At 50.4% G+C, this 26,249-nt stretch overlaps 1 protein-coding gene and 1 long non-coding RNA gene across 3 annotated transcripts; both read left to right on the top strand.

Annotated features, from left to right (window-relative positions):
- Nucleotides 1-2,841: 2,841 nt before the first annotated feature.
- On the top strand, nucleotides 2,842-3,869 carry MID1IP1 (MID1 interacting protein 1). Its single transcript, XM_032207438.1, has 2 exons — nucleotides 2,842-3,030; nucleotides 3,233-3,869. The coding sequence occupies exon 2, from the start codon at nucleotides 3,334-3,336 to the stop codon at nucleotides 3,832-3,834; it is 501 nt and encodes a 166-aa protein (XP_032063329.1). The 5' UTR covers nucleotides 2,842-3,030; nucleotides 3,233-3,333; the 3' UTR covers nucleotides 3,835-3,869.
- Nucleotides 3,870-7,666: 3,797 nt separating this feature from the next.
- LOC116501832 lies at nucleotides 7,667-22,674 on the top strand. Of its 2 annotated transcripts, XR_004254526.1 has the most exons (4): nucleotides 7,667-8,070; nucleotides 9,456-9,670; nucleotides 20,884-21,017; nucleotides 22,583-22,674. It is a non-coding gene; the product is annotated as an uncharacterized LOC116501832 (long non-coding RNA). The 2 variants fall into 2 exon arrangements; XR_004254527.1 differs by lacking the exon at nucleotides 20,884-21,017.
- The last annotated feature ends 3,575 nt before the right edge of the window (nucleotides 22,675-26,249 follow it).

Raw genomic sequence — 26,249 nt, 5'->3', positions numbered from 1 at the left:
TCAGGAGGGAGATCCAGATAAAAACAGTTGAGCCGCTGAGATTATCCGACGCAGAGCCCTGCGCCGAGACAATGCCCGCCTTACCACCTGCGCTGCCAAAGGGGGAGCGGGGGGACGGGCCCCCCGAGGCACACAGGCAGGCGCCTGGAAGTCGAGGCACGGCGGGGCCTGGGGAGGGACGGGCAAGCAGAGGGCTTGTCCCCTCTGTCCGGGGACTTCTCCATCGGGATGGACGCAGGGCGGACAGCAGGAACTGCACGGACGCTGCAGGCGATGCCTTTCCTGCTGTCAGCCCGTGTGTAGCGAGCCCTGCATGATGCAGGGTGGGAAGGTTGTGGTGGATGCTGCACTCGGAGCATCGCCGGGCCAGGCAGGGCAGCGGAGGTGGCAAGGCCAGGTGGATTTCTCCGCATTTACTGAGACATGAGAGAGAGAAAATCAGGCTCGGTATCACACTCTTTTCCCCTTCATCCTCTTCAGATTCAACTTGGTGGGGTTTTTCATCTTTTTTTTTTTTTTTTTCTTTCCGTGGTAAATTCCTGTTATTAATGCAGGAAGAAAAAAAAAAAAAAACCCTGGATCCCTGGTGCATCCTTGGAGTGGCTGCAGCCGCACCGCGGATGACTAGGCAACTGCTACCGTGCCACATAATGAGGAGCGCGCCTGCCGCACCGGGAGATACTAATGAGGGAGCTACAGCCCCCTCAGCCCTCTCCAGTAAATCCGCGCCTGCAGCCCATGTTTTATTTATCAGGCTTATTATGGCAGTGCTAAGGAGCCGTTTGAAAGGGATCACCATTGTCCCGGGCACCGCACATCACATCGCAGTGCCGACTCTGACGGGCGGACGGTGGGGACTGGGGACGGATGAGGCTGCCAAAAGGATAGGGGGAGGGCTGCAGCACGGGAGCAGCATTTCCCAGCTCCTGTCTGGGGAATATCAGGCTGCTTTGACCCGCCAGCGCTGTTTGCGAGGGACTCCAGGCCCCGGCTAGCAGCCTGAAGCTGAACTTGGGATGGTTTCCAGGAACGCTGCTGAGGAAGCCGGGGCTTGGCAGGCCGCCGAGCGCAAGCTGCAGAGCCGTGCGGCTCCGAGGGCCTTCCCGGCAGCCCCGCGCCAGGCTGCCTCCCACCACGCTGTGATCCTGCTCGCAGCAAGGCTCTGCCTGCAGCCTGCCGGGGCTCTCCCTGCCACGACGCAGCCTTGCTCGGAGCTGCACGCTCACCGGGGGGAGAGGAGATGGATGATCGCCACTGCCTTCTCCAAACGGCCTCGTCCTGAGCCCTCGTGCTCCTTCCTGGAGGTGTCCATGGCTGCTGGAGGATCGTTCCCCTCACAGAGGAGCTGCAGGAGCAGGAGGAAGAGGCAGAAACGCGAGTAAATCTTTGCGAAAGTTATGCCTCAGATCTCAGCGGGACTCAGACAAATTGGTCTGCATTCCTTTAACGTATTAGGTTCCTACTTACCCCGTTCATTAGCATGTTAAGCTTACAAGTGCTGATTATACGAAACTCACGGAGAGACATCAATTAAAACGATAAATTCACATGCGTGCCTTTTGGATGAGGGGCGACGGGTTTCCTTGGTTCAGAGCTCGGTACCACTGGACCCCGAAAGGGAAAGGGTGGGAGAGAAGTGTGAAACAACAGCACCAGCCCCGTGCCAGCACGCACGCTGGGACCTGAATTGGCTGAGGAGCCAATCTGGGCATCGGCCGGCCCTACAAAGGGAGCTGCCAGCACTGCCAGCCCTTCTGGGGAACGGCCGGGTGCTGCTTCCCCAGCACCCACCTACCTCAGCGCTCCTAATAGGAGTTTACGGAGGGCTGACTGACGGAGGACTTGCCGATATCAGAAGTGGCTCGCTAACAGGCACAGACGAAGGAACACGTTAAGGAAGCGCTACTTGCACGCAAAGCTTTGTGCCCCGGCGTGACTCGGGGGTTAGAGATACACATTGATGGGCCTCACCCGGTGAGGGAGCCACACGTTATCACGTTACCGGCAGGTTTAACACTGAGCACGCAGACTCGCATTAAGGCGCCTTTTTTTTTTTTTAATTCACCGAGAGAGTGCACCGCACGCCGCGCGTCAGGGCTGACCGGAACGCCAGGAAGTTGAAAATAAAAATAAAAAACAAAAAATAAAAGTAAATAAATAGATAAATAAATAAATAAATAAATAGATAGATAGATAGATAAACACGGCAGCCGGCCGGCCGGCCCGGCGCCTGAGGGGCTGCTGAGGCAGCGCGGCGCTAACGGCTGCCCGCCGGCCGTTAACGGCCGCCCCGCGCGCCGCCCGCCGGCCCCGCCCCCCCTCGCTCCCCCCCCTCCCCGCGGCTGCCCCGTCGCCATGGCAACGCGCTCCCCCCCACGTGACCCGCGGCAGGCCGCCTGTTACCAGGGACGCGGCGAGGGGGGGAGGGGGGAAGGGGCCGCTCTTCCTGATTGCCCCCCCCCCCCACCAAGCAATGCCATTGGCCGCCCTCCCATTGGCTGGGGAGGGAGGGGGGGGCGCGGAGCCGGGCCGCTGATTGGCTGGGCGCGGAGGTGAGGCCGTGGGGTGATGGCGGGCCGGGCGGCTCGGCGCCATTATGGGAAACGGGAGGGGAGGGAGGGGGGGAGCGCGCGCGCGCGGAGCCGTGCACGCGGCGCCGCGCGCCCGCGCGCGGGCGGCAGCCAATGGGAGGGCGGCGGGAAGGCGGGCTGCACGCGCGGCCCGCGTGGCCCCCTCAGTCCGCGGCGGCCCCCGGCGGAGGCGGGCGGGCGCCGGAGGCGGCTCCGTCCCCGCGGCCGCGGCCTCCTCCCCCCTCCCTTTCTTCCCTCCCCTCTCTCCCTCCCCCGGCTGTGGGGAGAGAGGCGGAGCCGCCGCCGAGCCCCGGGGCCGCCGCCCGCCGCCTTTATCTGTCCCGGCGGCGCGGGGGGGTGGCACTGGGGAACACCTCGTCGGCAGGCAGGCGCCTATAAATAGGGCGGCGGGGATGGGAGCGCGGACACGGGCGGCGGCGGGGAGCGGCTGCGCCACACGGTGGGTGCCGGGGATCCGCGGGTGCCGGCCATCATCCACGGGTGCCTTTGTTGGTGTCATTTGGGGGCTGTTTCCTGGCTTCTCGGGCGGAGGGGGGAGGGTGGGGCCGCTTGTAGGGTGGCTCCGGGGTGGGAGAGGGGAAGGGATAAGAGGGGGAGCACAGCTCGGTGCAGCACGAGCCCTAACGCCCTCCTCCCCGCAGGGCTTCCCCACGGGACGGCAGCAGCCGAGGCACGGCGGAGGGCAGCCGCAGCGCCTAGCCAGGAGGAGGAGAAGGACCAGGAGGAGGTGATCCCCGCCGTCATGATGCAGCTCTGCGACTCGTACAGCCAGAAGTACTCGCTGCTCAACGCCATGAACCGCTTCATCGGCGCCGTCAACAACATGGACCAGACGGTGATGGTGCCCAGCCTGCTGCGCGACGTGCCGCTGCTGCTGGAGGAGCTGGACGCGGCCGGAGCCGTCTGCCCGCAGCGGGAGGCCCCGCTGCCCACCGCCAGCCCCGGCGCTTACTTCTCCCGGCGGGACATGTACAGCCACTACGTGCTGCTCAAGTCCATCCGCAACGACATCGAGTGGGGCGTGGTGCAGCCACCGCCGCCGGCCGCCGACGAGGCCGCCCGCAAGAAGGACAAGCTGGGCGGCGGGCCGGCCGAGGAGGGCGAGGCGGAGGAGGACCTGGAGCAGCAGTTCCACTACCACCTCAGCGGCCTGCACACGGTGCTCTCCAAGCTCACCCGCAAGGCCAACGTGCTCACCAACCGATACAAGCAGGAGATCGGCTTCGGCAGCTGGGGGCAGTGAGGGTGGGAGCGCGGGGCGGGGGACGGGACGGGATGGGATGGGATGGGATGAGATGGGACGGGGGGCGGCGGTGGGAGCGGGGTTCCCTCCGCAGGACCCCCCCCCCTCCCTTGTTTTGCACTACTTTCCTAACGGGGGTGGGGTCTCCCCGCGTGCTCCCGGGACTGCAGTCGTTTTTACCAACGCACAAAACAGAGAGCGAGCGAGATGTAAATTAATCGATACTAGTTTATTAATTTTTTTTTCCTCTTTTTTTTTTTTTTTTTGTATGGTGTGGGGCGAGCTGTGCCTCTTCCAGGCAGGGAGGGTGGATTTGTACGTGTATGAGCGCGTTGCATAGCTGGCCGGTCTGAGGCTAAAGAGAAGCCGATGAAAATAACGAGACCGGCTCAAAATTGCTCGTCTTACCCGGGACGGGACCCAGTGGACTCGCAAACACCCCAGTTCACTGGGAAGGATGAAGGGTTCCACGGTTGTACATGTACTGAAGCCTATTTAAAACTTTTTTACTCAGATGTAGAGTATATTCTAAAATAAATGCAAATGTATTGACTAAAAGTGACTTAACTTTTTGGTATGATTTATGTTTCATTAATTAAATGATATTTTTAACATCTGAAATTCATCTGTTGTTCTTATTTCCGGCACTGCCTTTGTAGACACAGAAATCTCTCTGTGTGTGTAAGAGACTTGCTGTTTGGATTTTGTTTTTTTCTGTTTCCAAAGGGAGTGACTAGGTACGATGGTAACTCGGCAGATCTAAAACTGGCAGTGAGTGAATTAAGCACACCGTAGGCGTCCCCAGTGCTGGTCAGCTATTCCCAACCCAGTCGTGCAGGGGTTCTGTACGAGCAGGAGCGTGAAGGTCAGCGCCTCTTTAACAGAATCTGAGAAGATGGAGTCATGGCTACTCGCAGGCAGCGATTCATGGGGGCTGGAGCGGAGCCTAGCAATGACTTGTGTTTTTTTTTCAGGAGGTATCTGAATGCACTGCAGGCAGCCCTTTTCTCTGCCTCAGAATAGGTCTGGGACGCTTGCCTCCCCCTTCTCCTCTCCTTGCAACCCTCTTTGGTAGCTAGAAGTTAACTGGTGTTATGTTATGCAAATCGTATCGATTTCATTTTCTGTGTTCTTTATTATTCCATTTGCTGAAGTAATGTGCCTCAGAATTGGGTCTGCATACCAGGTTTGCTGTTTAGGCTCGACCTCGAGTAAGTTCTAATATTGAAAGTGTCTTTGATTACATTAAAGTGTGTGTATAGCCATTGAATAAGTACAGACATCTTCCATAAGGTAGGAAGCCTGCAGGCAAGGGCATGCTGTGTGTGTAGGCACCTTCTTACACTGAGATTTCATTCTCTGTTACTGATCTCAAATACAGGGCTGGTTTGTTTGTGTCTTCTAAAGATAACTTTTCTTCTTAGCTTTAAGGATTTTTATTTTGCTTACATTGTTGTATGTGTGTTTTGTGTTTTTATTTATTTATTTTTTTTTTTCCCAGCTCCTCTGTTGGTGCGTTGTAGTAAATTAGCACAGGCACTCCAGGCATCGTACGAGTTGATGTGTGTGTGCAGCTAAAAGAATCAGCCTGCAAGTATGTTTAAAATGCATATTTTAGAAGGCTTGCCCTTCTAAGGTAAAGGAGAACTTCAGGAGGCCGGATGATTTTCTAAGCTTAGTGCTGATTGTTCTCTTTTGTAATGTTTTTAGCCCTCCCTTCCCCTCCCCCTTTGGGAGGATGCCAGGAAAAAGTCCAGGGAGCAACGAGGGGGATTACCCTGGTTGCACGGCCCAGCCGATGGGGTGCACAAGTTGGGGTGCCTCGTGGTGGGGTTTTGCTCTCCTGAACCCCAGGGCGAGAGGAAGAAGCTGTTCGGCCCTGCTGCCTTGTGCTGGGCCTGCTGAAAGCCGCCTTCCAGCCCCGTTCAGGAGGGCTTGTAAAAGTCCGGACTCAACCAGCTAACGCAGCAGCACTAACTTCTGAACCCCTGCTAACTTCCAGCTTCAGGCTCTGCGCTGCTTGGGGGTTGCGCAAGAGGCAGGGAGCTGCTGAATTGAAGGATGAGTAACGCTAGGAAAAGAGCTGGTGTTATGCTAGTGCAGGATCGCCCTGTACGACATCTGTTCTGCTTTGCATCCTAAAAAAAAAAAAGATTTTTTTTCAGTGAAAGAGCAGCTAAAAACTAGCAGCAGTTGGCAGTAAAGGAGGAATTCCCTTACAAATCTGTCTGTGGGTGGCAGAAGATGTGGTTCTAGGAGGATGACATGGTGCTTTGAGGGGATGACACAGCATTTTGAGGGCTTGTCCTGTGTGGGTGACCACCCCGTGGTTCTCCAGCTGCACGTGGCTCCTGCGTGGGGCCCTGCCTCATGACCGGCAGCAGCCTGGGCAAGAAACCGCTGAGACGCCCACCAGGAGAGACTCTGTCACCTTCCACCTGGGAGCTGCTTCAGAGTTCCCCTTTTTCAAGGTTATCTGGGCGAATCGAGGCTCTGAGGATCAAGAGAACAATCTCATGATGCAGGGGAGGGGAAAATAATATCAGATACCAACAGGGATGTGTGTGGCACGCGAAGGACAAGGAAGGGAGCTGCTGGTGGCTGGCACCGCTGAGGAAAGCAACTTTGCCTGAAAAGTGCTCGGGCAATTACGTAAATACCAGCACCTGACACTGCAGTAAGCAACGATGGAAATGCAAAGTTTTAGTGCCCGGATTTTGTATGTCAGATGCTGAACTGGGGAAAAATAAAATCCATTAGTGGTGCTAGGTAATACAATTAAGTTTATTTTTAGGAGTCACATTTTCTTCTGAAGGACTGGGTAACTTTAAGTGCTCTTGATCGGATACCAAGTCCAGCAAACCTTTAGTCTGCTCCAGTAAAGCGCTTTTGATACCTGTAAGTGATAATGAAATGTGACGCGAATCTAACTTAAAGTATCTTTATGATGCCAAATATTCTGATAAGTGCCTTGCTCTCCACGCCAGGCCTGAACAGAAAGCCAGCTCGTGGAGCTGCAGTGTCCACGTGCAAAGCAGTGGGATATACGGACGCACGGCGACAAGCAGCTGGAGTTTTTAGCTCGTTGAAACTAAATAGGCCCGATATACAGTAAGCAGAGTAATAAATAATGAGACGCAGAACAGTTTGCACTCGTGAATTGATTACAGCCCAAGGGATCTTATAGCCAAGGAGCCTCAAGGACATTCCTCACGGGATGCATCAGTTCGTATATAAAAGTGCCCGGCGCACGTCATTGCAGTTTATGAGCTAACTCTTATTTTCGTATATACAAAAGAACGGGAGGACAAACAGGGGCAACGCTGAGGTTTGGTCTCAAGGCATGTGTGTGTATATAGCTATAAAATAAGGGTTTGGGGGATCGGGCACGAGCCCTACGGAGAGAACGGCTTTCAAAGGCTGCTTTGACCATCGGCAGCTGTCCTGGACAGGCTGGATTAAGTGCGCGTTGCATGAATCATCTCTGCCTCTGGCACCAGCGGGTTTTCTCCGTCCCCTCCCAGAGGTGGGCTGCCGTATCCATTTCTGGTGGCTGTCCCTCCCGCTGGGGGCTTGCATTTCTCCTCAGCCTCCTCTCCCGGGCACAAGCCTCTTGTGCTGTGGCCAAGAGCTCGCGGCGGTCAATACTTGCTGGAAGGGGGTGGATGAGGCTGAGTCAGGCCAGGCTGTCATCTTCCTCCTGCCTCTCTGGAAGTTTTTTTTTGCTTGCAAAAGGTTTTTAACTGATGAAGAGATCTGGGTTTTCTGCTTTGTTCTCCCTTCCTCTCTCCCCAGGCACTTGCACCAAGACACACGAGTCATCAGTAGCGAAAGATGAGCAGCCATCAGCGGCCAGATGGAAGGGTATATTAGGACCTCATTATGATGGAGTTAAGATCTGCACCCTGTTCTACCAGAAGGAGAAAAAAAAAAAAAAAAAGATTATAGGAAGCTTCTCTTTGTGCCTGTTCGCTTGGTGCACAGCTTATCTCTCTGCGGAAAAGTCTGCAGCAATTTCTCCCAGAGACTTACTTCCCTGAAGCACTGAGTATGGGAGGGGATTGTCTGGAAGCACTGCCTTTTATTATTTATATCTTGCTCACAGCGTGCGAGGTACTATATTCCAAAGAGCTCAAGGATCTTAGATGATGATATGCACAGGTGAAAAAAAAAAATAAAATAAAGGTTCACGTCGGATTATAACCTGCCATAAAATCTGGACAGAGTGCATGCAAGGTGAGCGTTTCGATTGCAGTTCCAGCTTTGCATGCATTTTTCTGCTATTTGTCGTCGTCACCTTTAAACAAGCAGAAATACCCAAACATATTAGTTCTGAAGTTGCAAAACCATTTTTTGTTCCCGGCCACAGACTTGCACGACAAGTCTGAGTCCAAATTAGTTTTAAGGATTTAAATTATAAGCTCCTTTCCAAAAGGAAATTTGCAAATAGGAGTGCAGTAATGGTACACCTCTTTGTTAGCGGCCAGCTGCCAGAATCAACACTCTTTATAAGAAGCAATATTCCTTCTCCTGTCAAACGATCTCAAACTTGCTTGATCCAGAGTGAGGGAAACACCTTCTAGTTTTTGCGCTTTTGAGTTTTCTTCTGCAAGGGGTGGCACGGAAGAAGCTTGGAGAGAGAGGAGAGATAACCAGGGCCTGCGCATTAAATCACGAGGCAGCAAATGAGCTCACCTAGAGATGTTTGTGAGGTTTGTCACAGTACCAATTAGGGTGTTGTACCTTTTTTATCATGTTTATCTACATACAAGTGATCCTAATGTGATTCCTTCTTTTGGTGCCAGTCTGTTTTACCTTAGCAACTTTGGGCTGCAGGCAACAGGGCTGTCATCCCAGAGGCACAGACGCACTGCTTGGGGCCGAGCCTTTTTAGACACATCTCCCTTTTCATCCGTGTTTGAACCAGGAAGGCAGGAACCATGTCTGCAGCAATAACTCAAAGCAGGATGATCCCCTCGCCGTGGGATCGCTGCTTTGCCATTGACGTGCGTGCTGGTGCGGAGGGAGGAATGCCAGGGTAGGACAAGGTGAAGCTGTGTGCACCACAGCTGGGCTTTGCAGGAGAGCAGGGAGCACACAAAAAGGGGGATCCCTCTGCCTCATGCCCCATAACTGCCCCAAAACTGGCGTGGATTCTCATGGGGAGCCAAGGAAGGGCAATAAAGGAGCATCCTCTCCCCGCTGCCAAGCGACAGGGCTGCTGCCCACGCTCAGAGGGCTTTCCACCACGCACGGGGCAGGAGAGATTTGTCTGAGGCCCACGCTGACGGCATTCGTGGTTTATCAAAACACCTGGAGGCTGGCAGATTAAAGACTTGCCAAGTCAGCACTTGTCTGCCGACAAGCAGATGTGGCATGGATGGAGGCTGTTTGAATGCAGAGATTAGATATGTTAGATAGGCTACACCCTTTCAGCATTTTTTTTTTTTTTATGGGTCTGCAGGAAGCCTGACTGGTCAGCTGCTTTCACTTACACCACACTCAGCAGGGATCTTATTGGAATCTGAGAATGATTATTAATTTTTTTTTTTTTTTGCGTGCAAAGAGTTTCAGCTCTCCAACGTTCATGTGTAACATCCTGCTCCCCTTCTCTCTTGCAGGTGGATGGTCTAAAAGCAGACCCAAGGAGACACGAGGTCCCAATTAGGCATACCTAAAAGCATTTTTTCAAGTTTTAATATCTGTACTTCTGAGGTATTGCATTTCACTTTGCTCAGATTTGAAATGGCTTCCCCAGGCCTGTCAGCAGGAAAAGGGGAATGAGCGAACTCCCCTGGAAGTCTGGAACTGAAGTCTGGTTTTCTTCAGGTTTCAGGTAGGATAAGCAACCTACAAGGCTTCGTGCATGTTGTTCATTTACTTTACATTGCGTTCTTATTATCAGATCATTTTGGAATTGGAATGCATGTATTTCTCATGGCACATACTCCTTGAACCTGGTTGTATGCACCTAGCTAAAGAGTTATGCAAACACGCACTCATTAGGGTACATTGACAGGTACGCTGATACTTGGCATTTTTGCAGGGCTAGTTACAAAATTGCCTATTTACATTTGCCGAAGCTAGAAGCAGACAAAGCCACCAACTCAATACGCTAATGAAACTCCTGACCACAAAGGAACCTGTCCCCGCAGCTGTGAACAGCTTACAGAGGAAGCCTGCCATAGCCTTTCTTTCTTTCATCCGAACCTCTGTTGACCTCACTCGTTTTTTATCTGAGTTATCTGCCAGTGGGTGACATTCAGGGTGGCTCCGACCACCTGCCTTGGTTGTTGCTTGCTCACTCGGGCTGCCCATGCCTTTTACACGTTTTCTTTGCTCCCTGAAGACCATTTGTCCTAGGGGCTCGTCCCTTCCCAATTCCCTTTCCCAGCTCTCTGAGGCTTTTCCTCCCTGGAATTCCTGGTAAACCAATATTCATTTCATTACTGAGAAAGGTCTCAGTTTTGAACTCAACTATAATTGTCAGTAACAGCATGTTAGGCGATTCCATGATATTTCCTTGTCTGAATCATGTAATTAAACCTGGCTTCTTTTATTATCCCAGTATTTTTGATGTGGAGGCCTTGCTTTTCTGAGAACATTTTGAGAATGATGGCTGATCACCAGTCCGTACTTTGAGAAATACCAGAGTGCTGTGCTGAAGACAGAGCCAACAGTGCAGAAAGCTAGTTTCTGCTGCTAATGTGTACAGTGCTCGTCTTTTGATGTGCCCTGATAATTGCCATTAGTATTAATTGTAGCGTCACACTCACACTGGGAAGAAAATACACCCTGTAACGAGCCTAGACAAAAACAAGGAAAAGCACAGGAGCTGGCGGATTGTGTTGTATACGTTTATGATGTTGGCTTTGGTATTCAGGTTCAGTGTAATGCAAAAAGCGCCCCATGTAAACAAGTTGAGAAACCTGGTTTTAACGAAACAGAGGGTGGATTTCTTTCAGCTTTCATTGGTATTGTTCATACAATATTAATGAAAGCTAAAATAATTCATCATCTAAATGTAAAATGGTAAATGTAAACATGTAAGTCTTATTTTTAAGATCAATCTGAGAATACACATTCTGTTTTCAAAGGGCTATGTATTTTAAGACACAGAGGTGGCTATTTCTTGGTTGGCTTAAGTCTGTACAGCACTGAGAGGGCTGGTCCTGTCCTGTCCCCTGTCCTCCACTGAAGCTCCTGCAGTGATACTGGTACCAGACCACAGAACTGATCCAGCTGAAAACTAGCACACACAAAAAATCTTCCAGCTTGATGCTTCCAGCATCATTCAGAGAACAGGTAGCTGCATTAGCAGCAGTATCAGTGCAGAAGGAGGGTTGGGAACACACTGCCGGGAGGCAGAGTGGGACTGTCCCTGCTGGCAGCCACTTTCACATCGATGGTATTAAGCCAGTTGTGAAAGTGTACTCTGAGTCCCATCTTCAAAAGGTATTTGTATGCTGATGAGCCTGAGTATCGCTGAAACCAGCAGCTGCTCGGGCCAAGATGCAGAGCAGGACTTGGGTGCCTCCATCCACTCGCGGTGGCCATCACCAAGAGGAGACATCTCCATGTGGCCTTTAAGACTGAGATATTTGGCTCCTTCAGAGCACAGCTGACAGCAATGGTGTCGCCCTGCCACCACTGCTGGGTGGCTTCCCGGCATCTGTCTGAGGGGTGGCTGTGAAGTGCAATGTCCCAGCTCCCCAGAGAGCATCTGAACCATGAAACTAGAAGGTGTTATGGGGCAGCGATGCCAAGTATGCTGTGGTAGCAATTTTGCTTGGTGCGGAAGGCTTTAATATTTATGGAGTGTGTGGGAGGGAAGGAGAAAAAAGCAACAGGAATGCTGGGTTCATCTCATGTGCAGACACCAGTGCGTGCCAAGTCCCAGGTCTGGACGCGGGGACTGGAGCCCAGGACTTGCCCTCCCTTGGAGCGCCCTGACCACAAGGTCTATCTTGCTCTCTAATTAAAGGATGCCATGCAAAATCAAGCTCCAGCTGGAAGGCTGGGAGCCAGGTGAGCAGGTTGGTCCTGAAGGGGCTGGAAACACTCTTCGAGGAACTCGGAGAGGTGAACTAGAAGCTGCTCAGAGGATTGAAAGTAAGGTCTCCATTAGCGCTCAAAGTTGCTAATGGGTAAAAACACATTTTGTGGGGTGCCGTTCTCAGCAGATGTGCCCCAAGACTGCTGACAAGGCTGGAGATTTTTCTTTTGGGGGCTGATGAGTTAGAGGAGCACAGATTTTGATGTAGTTCTTCTCTTCTGTGGCTCAGCTCATCTCCTGTAGGAGATGGCACCTGCCTGTGCTGCAGGAACAACTGAATTTCTTCTCTTGCTTCCACACTTCTGTCTAAAGCTGACTTTTCTGTTGCTGCTGCTGCAACCGGAGCAGGTGGAGAGCTGAGGGAGGCAGCCTCTCCCAGCAAATTTTGCCCAATTATCTCTGCTGGGTTGGCAGCTCTGTGTGGTGCTGGCTTTCCCAGCCAGCCTCCCTCTCGTCCTTTCCCTGTGGCACTGGAGTCTTGCCATGCCCAGCTCCACCTCTCCTCCTCTTCTCCCTCCCTGCTCATCCAGCAACCACCTGGAAAACATGGGAGGGTGGAGGCAGGAGCTTGTACCATCAGGAAAGAAGAGGAGGGATTGCTTGTTGAGTTTGCCAGGGGATGCTGCCTTCATGGGAAAGGAGAGCAGAGAAGCTGCTGCAGTGGGAACAAGGGTGATAATCCCTAGTGTTCTTTCAAGCTGATTTATCACCCCCATAGCCTGAAGTCAGCCTTGCCTAATGCATGAACTCTTCCTGGAAGAGATGCTGAGCAGTTCAGCACTTGCAAGAATCAGGTGCTTTTGTTGGGCCATAAACAATATTTTAGGCGTCTGAGAGCTTTGGAGTAAAAACAGAGCCTCCTTGCCCAGGTTCCTTCACATGGAAAACGGGATACAGAGGAGGATGTTGTTCACCAGCCCCTCCTCAGATGTGGGGTCAGCACGGAGGGTTCGGAAGATGCCCTCAAGTCCACAGTGGCCCTTTGGCCTGCATCTACGTAGCAGCCACTTAGCCAGAAAGTCCTGGGGGAAAGTTCCCACTGCACAGGCAGCCCAGGGCCCTGACCCCTGTGCTGAACCCGAGGGCCACACGGGGTGAGGACGTAGATGTCCCTGTCCCCAGCCTGTCCCTCTGCCGGAAGCTGTCCCCCCGGGCTGTGGCGGGTCAGGGCCGTCATGGCAGCAGTGGCCTGCCCTCCTCAGCCGGGCCATGCCAGCTCCCTCCTCCTCCTCCCCCGGCTCCACGGCAGGGGAAATAAATCTCCAGGCGTCCTCTGTGAGGGCTGGGCTCGGTGGAAACCGGCCGTCAGGCCCTGAAGCACTTACTGGTTTTGGCTGTTTATTTTGGACAGGGTCCCTTTCCATTCGCATTGATGCAACCATTGTTTATATACATGGCTGGGAGTAGGAACTTCCCTTGCTTCCTGCTCCCTTTAACACGGTGCTGCTGCAGCTAGAAGCAGGGAGGGGAGGCCAGCACTGACTAAATAGCTCGCTGTTTGCCCACGGGCTGACAGTACGTATCGTGGGGAACACGGGGGGACTGCCTCGATAGTGGGTAATTCATCTGCTGCTGGCTGGCTTACAGGCGATCCTGTTGCACCCAGTTACCCCAAAGGACATGGCCTGGGCTTTGCTCAGTTTATAAGCAGCATTCTGAGTAAAAAAGGCCCAGAGTGATCCACCCCCAGTGTAGGATAAGAGGCCCTTCCTAGCAAAGCAGCGTGACTCATGCTGCCTGAGCATTTACCCCCCAGTCATCCTTTCAGTTCTAGAGAAACGTCTTCACTTTTCTTTGTTTCCCTTTTCCAAATCGTTTTTAAAGGAACGAGAGTGGGACACCTTTGCTCCAGCCTCAAGGTAGCAGACGTAAGCAGTTAGGAGTGATAACACAAAAGCATGTGGAGCAAAGTTAAGTGCAGATGCCACATGTTGACTGGTGTCAGGGAGATGGTGAGTTTTCTTTGACCTCAGTCCTCTCAGTTTTCTCTGCAGAGAAAACACAAATGCATTTCTCAAGTCTTATCCATTATTTGTGAGTGGCAAGGATGTACGAAGATACATAAGCATCCTTCAGTTTCCACTAAGAAATCAAGACGCTCTTATGGAGGGAAAGAAAAGCACCCCGAGATGCACCGAGAACACGGTGCATGATCTGCTGTTTCAGCTGGGGTCCCTTCAATTCACTGCAGCAGGGAAAAGCAGCCTGTGGGCACGGCGGAAAAGCTATTCTCTTCGCCACCTGGGGCATTTAAATATCAGAGAAGTGCTTTTCTGAGAATGCTTCCTAAATTGTGCTCTGCGATGCAGCTGGTCTCCAGAACTACATCAGGCACGCTCTTTGTGTTGAAGTTTGATGTGTGGAGATCCCCAAGAAATCGATCCCCAAAAGGGAAGACATTGTATCAGGAAGGAGAAAAAAATATTTTCATTGCTAATCAGATAGAATTGCTAATTTCTATGAAGCCACAATTTCTCCGAGTTGGCAGGTCCGAGTTCCCCCAATATAGCGATGACAGTATTGTACACTGCTACTCTGCCAGCAGGCATACTGCCTTAATTACTCAGAAATATGTTGTGTTTTATCTGACAAGTGGTAAAAACATGATTTTCCTTACTTCTCCTTAACGTTCTGATTTTTAGGCTACCAAGGTACACCCCATGCACTTACGTATCCAGGAAAGGTTGGTTCTTATAAAAACTGTATGATGATTCTTATTGATTTTTGCCAATAATACACTCTTTTTGTTTGTCCATTCTTCCTTTGCTCTTGCATTATTTATACTGCAACCCTTCTTCTTCTTGTGTACATCAACACAATTATCTTTCTTCCCAAACTACACACTGTTGTTTTTGTAGTCTACTGATTTTTGCAAACAACTCCACAGCTATTATTTTGGGGTTGTAATTCATCTGAATGGACATAGAATTAATGTCTTTTGCTTCCTGCAGATATTTCTCTGAATCTATGAGACAATCAGTGGAAAAATAAACTATATTTATTCAGTGTTATGGACTGACATTTTAATTGCACTGAATTCAGGAAATGCAAGGCCACATTTTACACAGTAGTGATGAGCTGTTGCCTGTGGGTATACGTAAAGAAGCAGGTTTGGGGCCTTGCAGAAATGTGAGATGTACTTCTGGCAGGCACTAGTACTTACTCGGATCCCCCTTCTGTAGGAATACCAGGACAACAGACCTGTGAGATTCAGTGCAAGCTTAGTTAGTATGGCGATCACTGGGATCTGCTGGGTATGATAAAGGATGGTTGGGCCACAAATGCTACTGAAGTAGAGCCCCATGCCTAAAATTAAGCGATAACTTACCTTCTCCAACCACTGTACCTTCCTTTTTTTTCCTTTTTACTTTTCCCTCAGCCTGTGGCAAGAGGCAGCAGCCCCACAGACTAGGTACCGGTGGAAGACTGGTAAAGGGACTGCATGTCTGAATGTGACTTTTCCCCAAATACTGTGGTTTCAGGATCTGAGAATAGGACATGCAGCTGCTGTCATGCTGTATGTGCTGCAAAGCCTCACCATGGCTGGAGGAGCTGCTAACTACACAGCCAGTAGTAGAAAGTGTGAGTAATCAAGAGAGGAGAAATAGTGAGCAGCATGAATCCAGTTTTTCATTGTTTCCGTTTCAGCTCCTGCTGAAGGAAAGGATGAGAAATTAAACCTACAGGAGCTCAATTCTGGTGGCAAGAACCTTGTGGAAAATACACATCATTTACTGCTAATACAGTTAAAGAACTCTGGTGACTAGATCGGGCAAGTCAAGGCAGTTTTAGTTTACTGGCACAATTGATCTAACAGAACATTGCTGATCTGCATTTTGGTGAACTAATAGATTTTGAATATTTTTTTTTCTATGATCCTGTTTTTATTTCCCCCTTTCTCCTTCCATATACTGTCTCTCTTCCAGTCTCTCTCCTTCTCTCTCCTTTTCTTTTATTTATTTATTTTAAATCTGGCTCGCAGCTCAGGGTGTTTTTCCTGTCTGCATTTTCTGCGCTTATCCCCTGTGTTTTGGAGAAGTGCTTGCCTGCTGCAGAAGCCTAGCCAGCCTTAGCTGGCAGCATGCCTTCCAAAAGGTGGGTGCAGAAGGACTCTGCCTTTGCCCCTCTCCCAGTGTAGCACCAAAGAGATCTCTGACCCGCCAGGCTGTGCTCAGGCTCCCGTGTAACCCCCAGCACCCTGCCCTCAGGGTTATTGCTTTTCCCAGACACTTCACAGACCACAAAGAGACCTTTGTCCTCGCTTCCCATCTCCTCATCTCTCTTGCATCTAGGAGAGGAGAGGTCTGTATCTCTCCACCCTTCTGGCTGGTTTCTGTTGTGTCCTTTCCCTCCTGGCCCCATGGAGAGACCAGGGACTCCAGTAAGGGTCTCTCTTTGTCTTCTTCTGTTTTTGTGGAAGACTTGGGGATGGAGAGGAGCAGGATCCATTCCTCTTTGCTATTGTCAGGGCTACTGAATCCCTTCCAGACCTACACATATTTCTGCTGTGGTTCAGTTTGGGTGAAGCAGAAGTCCCACATTTCTGTTTTATTTCCCGGAATAGCGCAGATGTTCGGGGGAAGCAGTGGCTGTGGGAAAATGGCTTTCTTATGAACTGTGGCAAAGAAATAGCTGAAATCATGGTGGGTGGATCCTCCTTTACCCTGCTGTCTCGGTCAGCCTCTGAAGACCCACCCTGGGAAGAGATGATTGGTTTTAGGAAAATACAAAATTCAAGGGAGATCCTGATTACAAGGGAGAAGATCACATTTCAGGTGACATGGGCTTCCTCTAATGACCCCTTTTATTCCCGTATCTTCTGCAAACCTCTCTCACATCCATTTCTTTTTTTTTCACACATCCCCTTGCAACCTCTCTTTTCCCAGGGGTCTGTTCCTGCTCCTGGTGAGTTTAGTCTCAGTCTTTCCACTGACTTGAATGTCATTACGTCTTTTGGGAGAAAGGCAGTGAAGCTCTCATGTATTTAAAGGGTAAGCACTAACAACAGTTTTCTGTACAACACATCCCTGGCTCTCTGTTTCTCCAGGACATCAAGGAGCACTGAAGGAAGAGGCAGAACTACTGGAATAAAAACACACACATCAATCTTTTCAACATAATTTGGAAAGGCAGGGGGAGGGTACAAGAGAGATCCTAATCTTAATATATATTAGGTGCTCACATACAGCAGCGGTGGGTGTGGACAGGAAAGCTCAATAGCCAGCTAGATGGTAGATTAGGCAGCTTGTTTGTCTTGAGATGGTTAGATGAAAAAGGGCAGGAGAGAAGCAAGGAGGGGCTGGAGCAGAGCGGTGTGAGGTGAGCAGTGGAAAGAGAAGTTCAAGCAAGGTGCAGGGGAGAAAGACTGAAACAGGAACGGGGATGGGAAGGGAGGTCAGGAACAGGATGCAGGAAAAATAAATAAATAAGTATGTGAAAGTATGTGAAGATGAAAGCCATGGGGATTAACCTGGCTCCTATTGAAGCAGACAACATTGCTCTTTAGAGACGGTAGGTTTAGCTGATAGGGAGATTTTGAAATAGGGCAGAAGGAAAGAAGAAGGACTGATAGACAAAAGATAGGCAAAAAGGAAGAAAAAAATAAACAAGGAGGAGGAAGAGGCTAGAATGGAATTTAAAAAAGAGTGTTAAAAATGAATACTGGAAGGCATGCTTCATTTGTAGCAAATACAGTGGAAAAGGGTGGGGAGACTGAAATGAGAGCAAAGAAAAATGCATGAGATCATTTTGTGATTTCAGAGTCCTGGCTGTGGAACTGAGGCCTTGAGAAAAGCCTGTGGCACACGTGAAGATGTACAGGGGATAAAATTGTTATAAATTATAAAACATGATTTTTATGCCCATTAGATTTAACTTCACTTTCCTCTTAAGTGTTGTACTCCCAAAGCGAAGCAGGCTGGTAGAGCGTGTTGGGAGGCCGGGTAGGAAAGATGAAGAGCAGCAAGGAAAAGGGCTGTGACCGCATGGTTTTCTACAGATCTCTGTCTCAGCTTTGACTTACTAAGGAAATAAAAGCTTCAGCTGAAGCTCTTGCTGAAGCTGGGAGGCTATGAGGTCCATCCCCACCATGTTCCCTCTGGCATGTGGGCTCCCTGCTGGCAGAACCTGACCTGACGTGAACGTGATGCGGCCCTGGAAATGCCAACTCCATCACCAAACTTGGAGATTCAAAAACTCATCGAGGGAGACCCAGGCACTCACGCACACCCAGATCAAAATCAGGCTGTCTGTTTTCTGTGTAAGAAGCGTTAGCGATGCCCGTGCCTGGGAGCAATCTGCTGGTTTTACTCTGGTTGCTCATCCACTCCTCCACGGCAAGACTGATGATGCTCGAGTGGGAAAGCATCGGCTCTGACTCCCTGCTGTTGTACAAGGAGTCCCAGAGGGGAACACTCACTCGGCTGGGCTGGCCAGGCTGCTGAAACAGCCCCAGAGGGGCTGCTGGGGCCAGAATTACCACGCCACCTCACAGCCCTGCACCGACTGGCAACACAGCTCGCGTCCCTGCGGAAGGAAATCTGCCGTGACATGGGAGTGCTCGTGCTGAATAGGGGCACTTTTCCATCAGCTTTCTGCTCCTCTCCATGCATTTTCATGGCAGGAGCAGGTGCTGGTGAAATTATCTTATTTTTCCGCTCAGTGTCATAGCAGGCAGCGGTGGGAGTGGTTTATGTTGCTTTGCTGTCGGAGCTCCCCGTGCTCAACCTCAGGCTTAAAGCATATCCCCAACAGGAAAAGGGGATCTTGCAAAGATAGGATCCAATGCTTTAACAAGCCCGGTATGTTTGTGACAACATGTTTTGAAGAAGGAAGTACAGGCAGATAAATATATAATATTACATATGCTTCTCAGAAACTCGGTGTAGCGCTGAGAACATGGGGTACGTACGTCGTGTTAACAAACCTCCCAAGGAAAATTCCAAAACCTCCATTCCTGGTGGTGCCCCCAGCCCCACCGGGTGGGACCGACCCCTCCGGGTGCAGGCTGTGAGCGTGGCATGGGGCAGCTGTGCTGGCTCCTCAGGGCTGGGATCCCAGGCATGGACAGCTTGCGGGGGAAAAACATCGGGGCTTTTCTGGAGTTGGGAAATAAAGAGGCACAGGGTTTTCGGCCACGGCCACTGACAGTTTTAGATCCCATGGTTATTTTTCCCTACCCTGTTGCAGCAGTATATGCAGCACAAATTCCCCAAGGTTGGTGTTTGTTTTTTTGTTGTTGTTTTTGTTGTTTTCAGCCCTGGTGCTTTGCATTTGCCGTGCTTTAGTCTGTTTACAGATTCTCAGCTTTTTCATGACTTCATGTGCCTTTAACTTCGTACTCCTCCCTTTCCTCCCTTCCCCCTCTCCCCCAAAACGTACCAGCCTGCATTCTTTCAGGCTGAATCTCAATTTATTTACTGCCTTTTTAGGAGCATGTTTCTCTTAAGCCTTGCTGAAAGAGAGCTGTCCCTTAGGTCTAGGGCACAAGGATGTTTTCTCCCTGCTGAGAAGGACTTGCCCTGTTTCCTTGTGCTGCTCGTAGCAGATGTATAATACAAAATGTCTTTTTTTTTTTTTTTTTTTCCTTTCTTTCTTTCTCATCAGCCTGGTTTCATATTGTGTGGGCTGAAGCAAATGAGAGCCACGTGCAAGGAATGGAGGAAGGGCTGCGATCCACAATCCCGTCTGGGTACTTTTCAGCTCTGGAACAGGGCACACCAGTGTAGCAAATGCTTTCCAGTGCAGACTTCTGCATGGGACAGTTCTGGAGCCCCAAATAGTCCTCTCTGAGTGCCAGAACTGGCTGTGCTTTGCCTGGTGATCTGTCCTGCACAGCACTTGAATAACTGCTCCAGAGCAGCTCTTCCAGAAACAACACTGCTGGGAGGTGAATGGATTTATACAAGCTTTCTACACGATTGCCGAGAACGTACAGGACTAATGCTTGAAATTTGCTCTGTGTTGAAGCGGGTGATAAGCAATGAGATAAACCCTTGCCAATATTTTACTCTCTTATCAAAAAAATCAATAAGAGTGCTTCCTGGCAAATAGCACGTTTGACATGTGGCCTGTCTCCCTGGGTATCTGAAAGGCCGGCAGACACCCAGCATCCCCAGCACTGTGTCTCCCTGGAAAATGAAGGGCTCAGGGGACAGAGGGGGCTGTGCCACCCTCTCATGCTCCATGCCTCTGTCCTTGGTGTCTGCCCAGGCTCTGCAGGTCTTGGCACAGCCATCCCGCACTGCTCCCTGTGCCCTCCATGTTTCCACTGGGTAGCTTGGAAAAGAAAACACCACACCAATACTGAGCACGGTACTGATCCATCAAGGGCTTTTCTGGAGGCTAGTGCAGACTATTAGTGCTGGGCATTAATGGTTTACTCACGGTCCTATCTGTGCTTTCACATCCAGGTAACACTTTCTACCCAGACTCCTGCAGCCCTCTCCTCATCCTCCCCCTTATTTCCTACCAGCCATGTGCTGCCTGCAGTGGGACCCTCCTCCTAACATAATTCATTGTCACTTAGAAGATGATTCACTGCTAGGGACGTGGTTAGCCTAGATTAAAACACCATTAAAGAGAGAAGGCTAGAGAAGGGAAAGGCTGCCAAAAAGACACAGCCTTGTGCATTGACTCATATCTTGCTATTAACCATCAAGGAAAAAGAAATAGCAAAAAGCTTCTTACGGGCTCAGGGAAGTCCCAAAGAAATCTATCCACTGTTTAAGAGTTAATTTGAGTGTGACCAGTGGTCTTAAGAACAGTAAGTGTACAATGATCGACTGGGGAGTGCCTGTGCACCTACCACGCCATCTCCTCTCTGGTTTACTCATCCTCCTAGCCCAGCAGTGCTGGTGTAGCACTACCTGGTTGTGAACAGCCCAATGTCTAGCTGAAGCCATGGTTCTTGAGGTCTGAAATACATGTCCCATAAAATGGGAAAGTTTAGAGAAATGTAAAGTCTCATCCTTTTTGGCACCCTTCTTCTCCAGAGCACGTGGATGTTGAGGTGGAAGTTTATTGATGCTTGAGCTATAAAGCTATGAAATGGAGGAAGCAATGAAATCGAGGAAGATGTTGCTCCCACCCACGATTTGAAGGATGAGTTCTGCTTCAAGAGCTTCTGGTATTCACATTTCTATTATACCCAAGTGGAATATTACAATTTCCATTTCCTAATGGCTACAGAAATATCTTAAAACAGCTAGTCAAAGTTACCGTGGCCATGAGCAGCATAACTGTTAACTAAACATAAGACCAAACCCTTATGTTACACATCAAATGAAAGTTTAAAATACTTTCTAAGTGTCTTTAGTAAGACTGAAAGACAGATTTAGTCAGGAAACAGAGAATGAATCACTGCAAAACTACTCTTTTAGCTCTTAACAATACTTACCCTGAATCTCTCTGAGCCCAGTTCTTCCTCCTTTACAACAAGATAAGTAATTTGGTTTTAAATAGCTCATAGAAGGTACTTCCAAGGAAATCTGCCTGGGTAAAGAGTAACGTAAGTGGCCTCCCAAACATTTGTTTTGTAAGTTACCTGATCGGCTGTCTTTTGTTTAACTTTTGCTGTTAAATATGATCAACAACTTCCCTGAGACTAGTTCCCTTGAAAATAACAATTCCACCCAAAACGCAAGAACTGCATCAGCAAGTGGCATAAGATGTGAAAGCTGTAGTGCTAGATAGTGGTCCACAAACCATGACAGGTAAGCTTTCCTCAGCACATGTAGAAATTCATGATGAGAATCTTAAGTACAGAATTGGCTGATGTAGCTTGTGACCAGCTCAGTCAAGTTAGCAACTTGGATTAGTCTTTGCTCACAATGCTTGTAGGAGAAAATGTAACAGAGAAAGATTTGTACTGTAATTCGGCTAACTGTGTCTGTGCTTTGTATACACTTTCCCATTTTGAACAGTTATGCTCTTAAAAGGCCTGGATGAAGTCAGCAGTATCATTTGTTGACCCGCTGGGAAGAGCTGACCTGCTGGGGTCTGTTGACCTTCCTGGAATAGCAGGGGGAGGCTGAGAGGGGGACGGTGACCTGCAGACCAAGACTTTTGGTGGAATATAATCATTTATTTTTTTGTGTGTGTGTTGACTTTTGCTTGACATTAGAGGTGGTAGTGACATTCACTTACACACTTCTGCTAAGTAAGCAGGTGGCTCTTATGTTACCTTAGCTCCGCACAGCACAGCCATGGGTGCTGTGGGTAGGTGTGAGGATATGAAAGGAATGACTGCCATACCTCGGAGGGACGAGGGGTGGAATGTTTATTAGGCCATATAGAAAAAACAGCGCTGTCTGGCACCCTCAAACTGGATTTGAGCAGGTGAAATTCCTTCTGCTACGACCGTATATACTTCCAACAACAGCCTGGGGAATTAAATCTTAAAGGAAACAGAAAAAAATCAGAATGTAATATGATGAAAACCACGAGAGGAAACTATACCTGTGCAGCATATGGTAGACATTTGGTGTGACCCTTCACTCGCTAGTATTGCATGGGAGCCCTGTGCAGGAAGCCTGACAACCCAGAACTGCTGCATTTTACGGTACAAATCTGCCCCGAAAAGTGCCTGGTTAACTTCAGCCTCAATTGGTTTGCTTCCTGAGCAAGCCCAAGCTGGGACAGCTGAATTTAATGACAGAGTAAATTGCTAATACTTCATTTCTCTCTCACTAGAGCAGATCCAGCTTTGCTTTGGGAATGCGAGCGGCACTGGCCTTTCCGTCACACCTTGGGGCGCCGAGTGAATTCGAGCTGCAGCAACTTGACTTTTGGGGCAGGTGAGCCAGAAACCATCCGTCCCGACGAAAGGGTCAGCTCACGGGCACGTTGCAGGATCTGCAGCCTGTGAGGGGAGGGAAACGCAAGCCCTCTGCACCCTGTGAGAAGAGGCAGGGCGCAGCAGTCCCTCCGGTGGGCTCGGGCATGCTACGAGGACATCGGGGGGCTGCAGGATGTGCCCAGGGACAAACACCAAGGCTTGGGCACAGGGCAGCAGGATGGGGATCTGCCTGCACGGGTGCCCCAGCCCGCCCAAGGTCTCGGTCGGCCGAGTTTCACGTGAGCCGGGGAGGTCTGCCAGAGCGGGTCGCGTCCTCCCCGCCTCGGGCAGCTCATTCAGAGCCAGCTCGGCTGGCGTGGGGCCGCGCTGCTCTCTGCAGTGCAAACAGGCACTCTGAACCCTGCCCCGGCGCTGCCAGGGCGTCGCTTCTCCCGGAGAAAATTGGGCTGCAGGAACTGCTCACGCTTCGGCTGAAGTTATCCTCCTCCACGTGTGATGCGGGGTCTCTCAACTGATGTGCTACACAGAGACCACGACCTCAGGAACAGGCTGCTCAGTCAGGCTCATACCCACGGTGTTTGCATGGAAGTCCATATATCTCTGTATATCCCAGTGCAGTTTGACAGGAAATCCTGCTTTCTCATTACAAAGTTTGCTGCGATGTTGTAAATTGCCCTAATTTTCCTCCGGATTTGTTCCTGAAAGGAGCAGAAATGGTGCCTCTAGAGAGGAAAACCAGAAGGCTTGCCAGGACTTCGCCCTCTGAGGCTCTGTGTTCTCACTCTTATCCCCAGGTGGGGAAGTTGCAGGTTTATGGTGAGCAGAAGAGGTGGTGAAGTGTTTTACAGCAGCTTTTGCCCCAGCCCAGAAATGAAGCCACCCCCTCTCATTCCCCCGCTGAGGAATTGGCTGCTTGGGAATTTAAAGAGTGTGACATCCAGCTCTGGAAGTAAGTCACAGCTTTGGCCCGTCTCAAATTCAAAAACTGTTCACCCGACCTAAATCCAGCACATCTGGCACAAGGGAGAGCCACCAGCCCAAAAGCTGTAACACAATTCACTGAAAATAGCAGAGCAACCAAATGGGCCGGGAGGTGATGAGGAGCCTTCTGAACCACCGCTGCTGCAGGGTGCCAGCCTGCTGCTTGCAGTCCATTTTGGAACAAAGCTAAAAAGGCCAATTAACACTTCCATCACCAGGAGGGCATCCCTTCAGACCCATCCCTTCAGTGTGCCCTCGAAACCAGCTGGGATCCACGGCTTGGCCCCAGCTGAGAGGGAGCAAACTCCTAACACTGCCACCAGGCTCAGTGCAAAGTCACTCACCTGCAGCACTGCTTGGCCTCGCTGTGCCACATATAACAGGCTGGGTAGCTTGCTTTTATTTCTCAATACCATACAGGGAATGCTAGCCTCAACATCCTTGCTCTCAGAGTGAAATCCAGCCTCCCAGCCCGTGCTGCCTTGCTGCTAGGCCCTCATTTGCCCGTCCGGGTGGCACGGCACATCTTTGGGAACGTGCTGGCTCCGTGAGAGCCAGATTCCTTTTCTCAATGGAAAATTTTGAGCTGTTTCCACCAGTGACATCACGGCGTCCTCCACTCCCACAGCCACAAAGGCGCATATTGATAGGCATGACATTTCCCTTTAATGCCTTCATTGTCTGCAGCATTTCGTTTGGGCTGTCGCTTGAAGCCCAAAAAGCAAGACAAAAGGCAAAGTATGTTAAGGGGAGACCCGGGCTGCGTGCAAATATGTCTCACGAGAGGATCTCTGACTCCAGGCAATTCTCAGGGAATTTGCTTTCCACGGGGCTTCTCCTGAGTGATTTAGGATATTGACTGGAACTGCCACCTCCTTCCTCTAACTTGCTTCAGGCTCGTGCTTGGGTACTGCTGCGCTGCACAGGGATCTGGCACATGCTTTCAGAGCCTATTCTAAAAGATTTGTGTCAGCAGCATCGCAGAGCACACTAACAGAGCTCCTGAACCACACCAAGCTTGCCTTGTGGGCTCCTCAGGACTGGGACCCTGCATCCTCAAGGGACGTTTGTGTGTTTGGTGCAGGGCAGAAAGGAGAAGGGGAGCGCTGACCTTTGCACCATGTCCCTTTCTAAAGAGATAGCAAGGCTCAGAGCGGACTTTGATTTCGCCTCTTGCAGTATCGACCCAAGTTCCGTATTGTTGGCCTTTCAGGGAAATTCGGCACGGGGCAGGGTTGGGCACGGAGTTTCCTGAGCATGTCAGTCATCAGGAAGGAGAGAGCTGAAGAGTGCAGCTGATGGGGTGAGCTCTGGGGCTGTGTGCGAGGATCTTTGCAAGACCCTCAGCGCCTGGAAGCTGCAGCTCCTTCCACAGCGAGGTAAATCTTTTCCACACGGGGATCAGTTCTTCCACGGATGAATCTTCTGGAGTTTTCTGACCACCTTATTCTCCTCACTACTCACCTCTTTAGATGATTTTTTTTTTTTTTTTTTAATCCTGGGAATTACCCACAATACTTCCAATGAACTGCTGTCCACAGTGAAGTGTTACTTTACAGATAACCTGACTGTTATGCATGTCATTAAATATGCCTTAAGAATTGCTCTGCATCTCAGGGAGCTTGCAGACACCCATACAGACCCCTCTTAAAAGTTAATTTGTCTAGCAGTCTGGACAAAACAATGCTCCAAAGGTTAATAAGCATAAAATGAATGCCTTGGTAAGCCAAAGTTAAATGAGCATTTGGAAAGGGGAACAGCTACCTTTCAATTATATGCTGCTGCTGTAAAACCTGAGCAAACCTGCTACCTATGTGAGAAAGAGGCTGAAATAGAGCAGACGCCAGGTCTGGTGTCTCAGCAGACACAGAGCCTCTGCCCTTGGTCTCCCATAGACTTTGGACCACTTGACAGACCTCACAAGCTCTGCTGGCTTTTGCCCTCAGAGAAACCCCGTTGGTTTCTTCACCAAGCAAGCCCCAGCTGTGAAGACATGGGGCATTTGGCTCCTAGTAGAAGCCCAGATCTCATTTCTCCCTCTCTGGTACGGCAGCAAGGTGGGCAGTCAGAGGCAGAGGCTCCGTGCTGCTCCCACTCATCTCCCATGGCTCTTGGGTTGGCACAGGGGAGCAAGTTGGGCATCTGAGGGTGCCATGGTCAGGGGGAGAGGGCAGGGAGGGCATTTATCTCTTACTGCAGGCAGCTGTTAGAGCTGGTCTGCTGATCTAGGGGTCCCTAACCCCCCTTATCAGCTCCTGAGATGGAAAAATATGCTTTTCTGCCTTGCACTGGCCATAGGTGGAGGACAGGTTTCCACATACCAAGTATCTGGCTGCTGCCCACGTTTCTGCAGAAGCCAGGATGGTGACAGCTGTGTTCCAGCAAAAGGATAGCATGCTTCTGCAAAAACTGTGCTTATAATTCTCGTTTCTCTTCCCCCAGGACTGTCTCAGAAGTTAAATCAAACCTCTGGCTGTGTAGAGTCCCCTGCACTTGACATGGATCACTTACCTGGGCTGAGATCCTGCTGCAGGGGACAACCTCTTTCATTTTGCCTCTTACCAGCATGGAAAGGGGCAA

Source organism: Aythya fuligula, chromosome 1 (genome assembly GCF_009819795.1).
Source record: "Aythya fuligula isolate bAytFul2 chromosome 1, bAytFul2.pri, whole genome shotgun sequence".
NCBI lineage: Eukaryota > Metazoa > Chordata > Aves > Anseriformes > Anatidae > Aythya > Aythya fuligula.
Note: the sequence above shows the minus strand (reverse complement) of the source record. Positions and strands in the feature narration are given on the sequence as shown.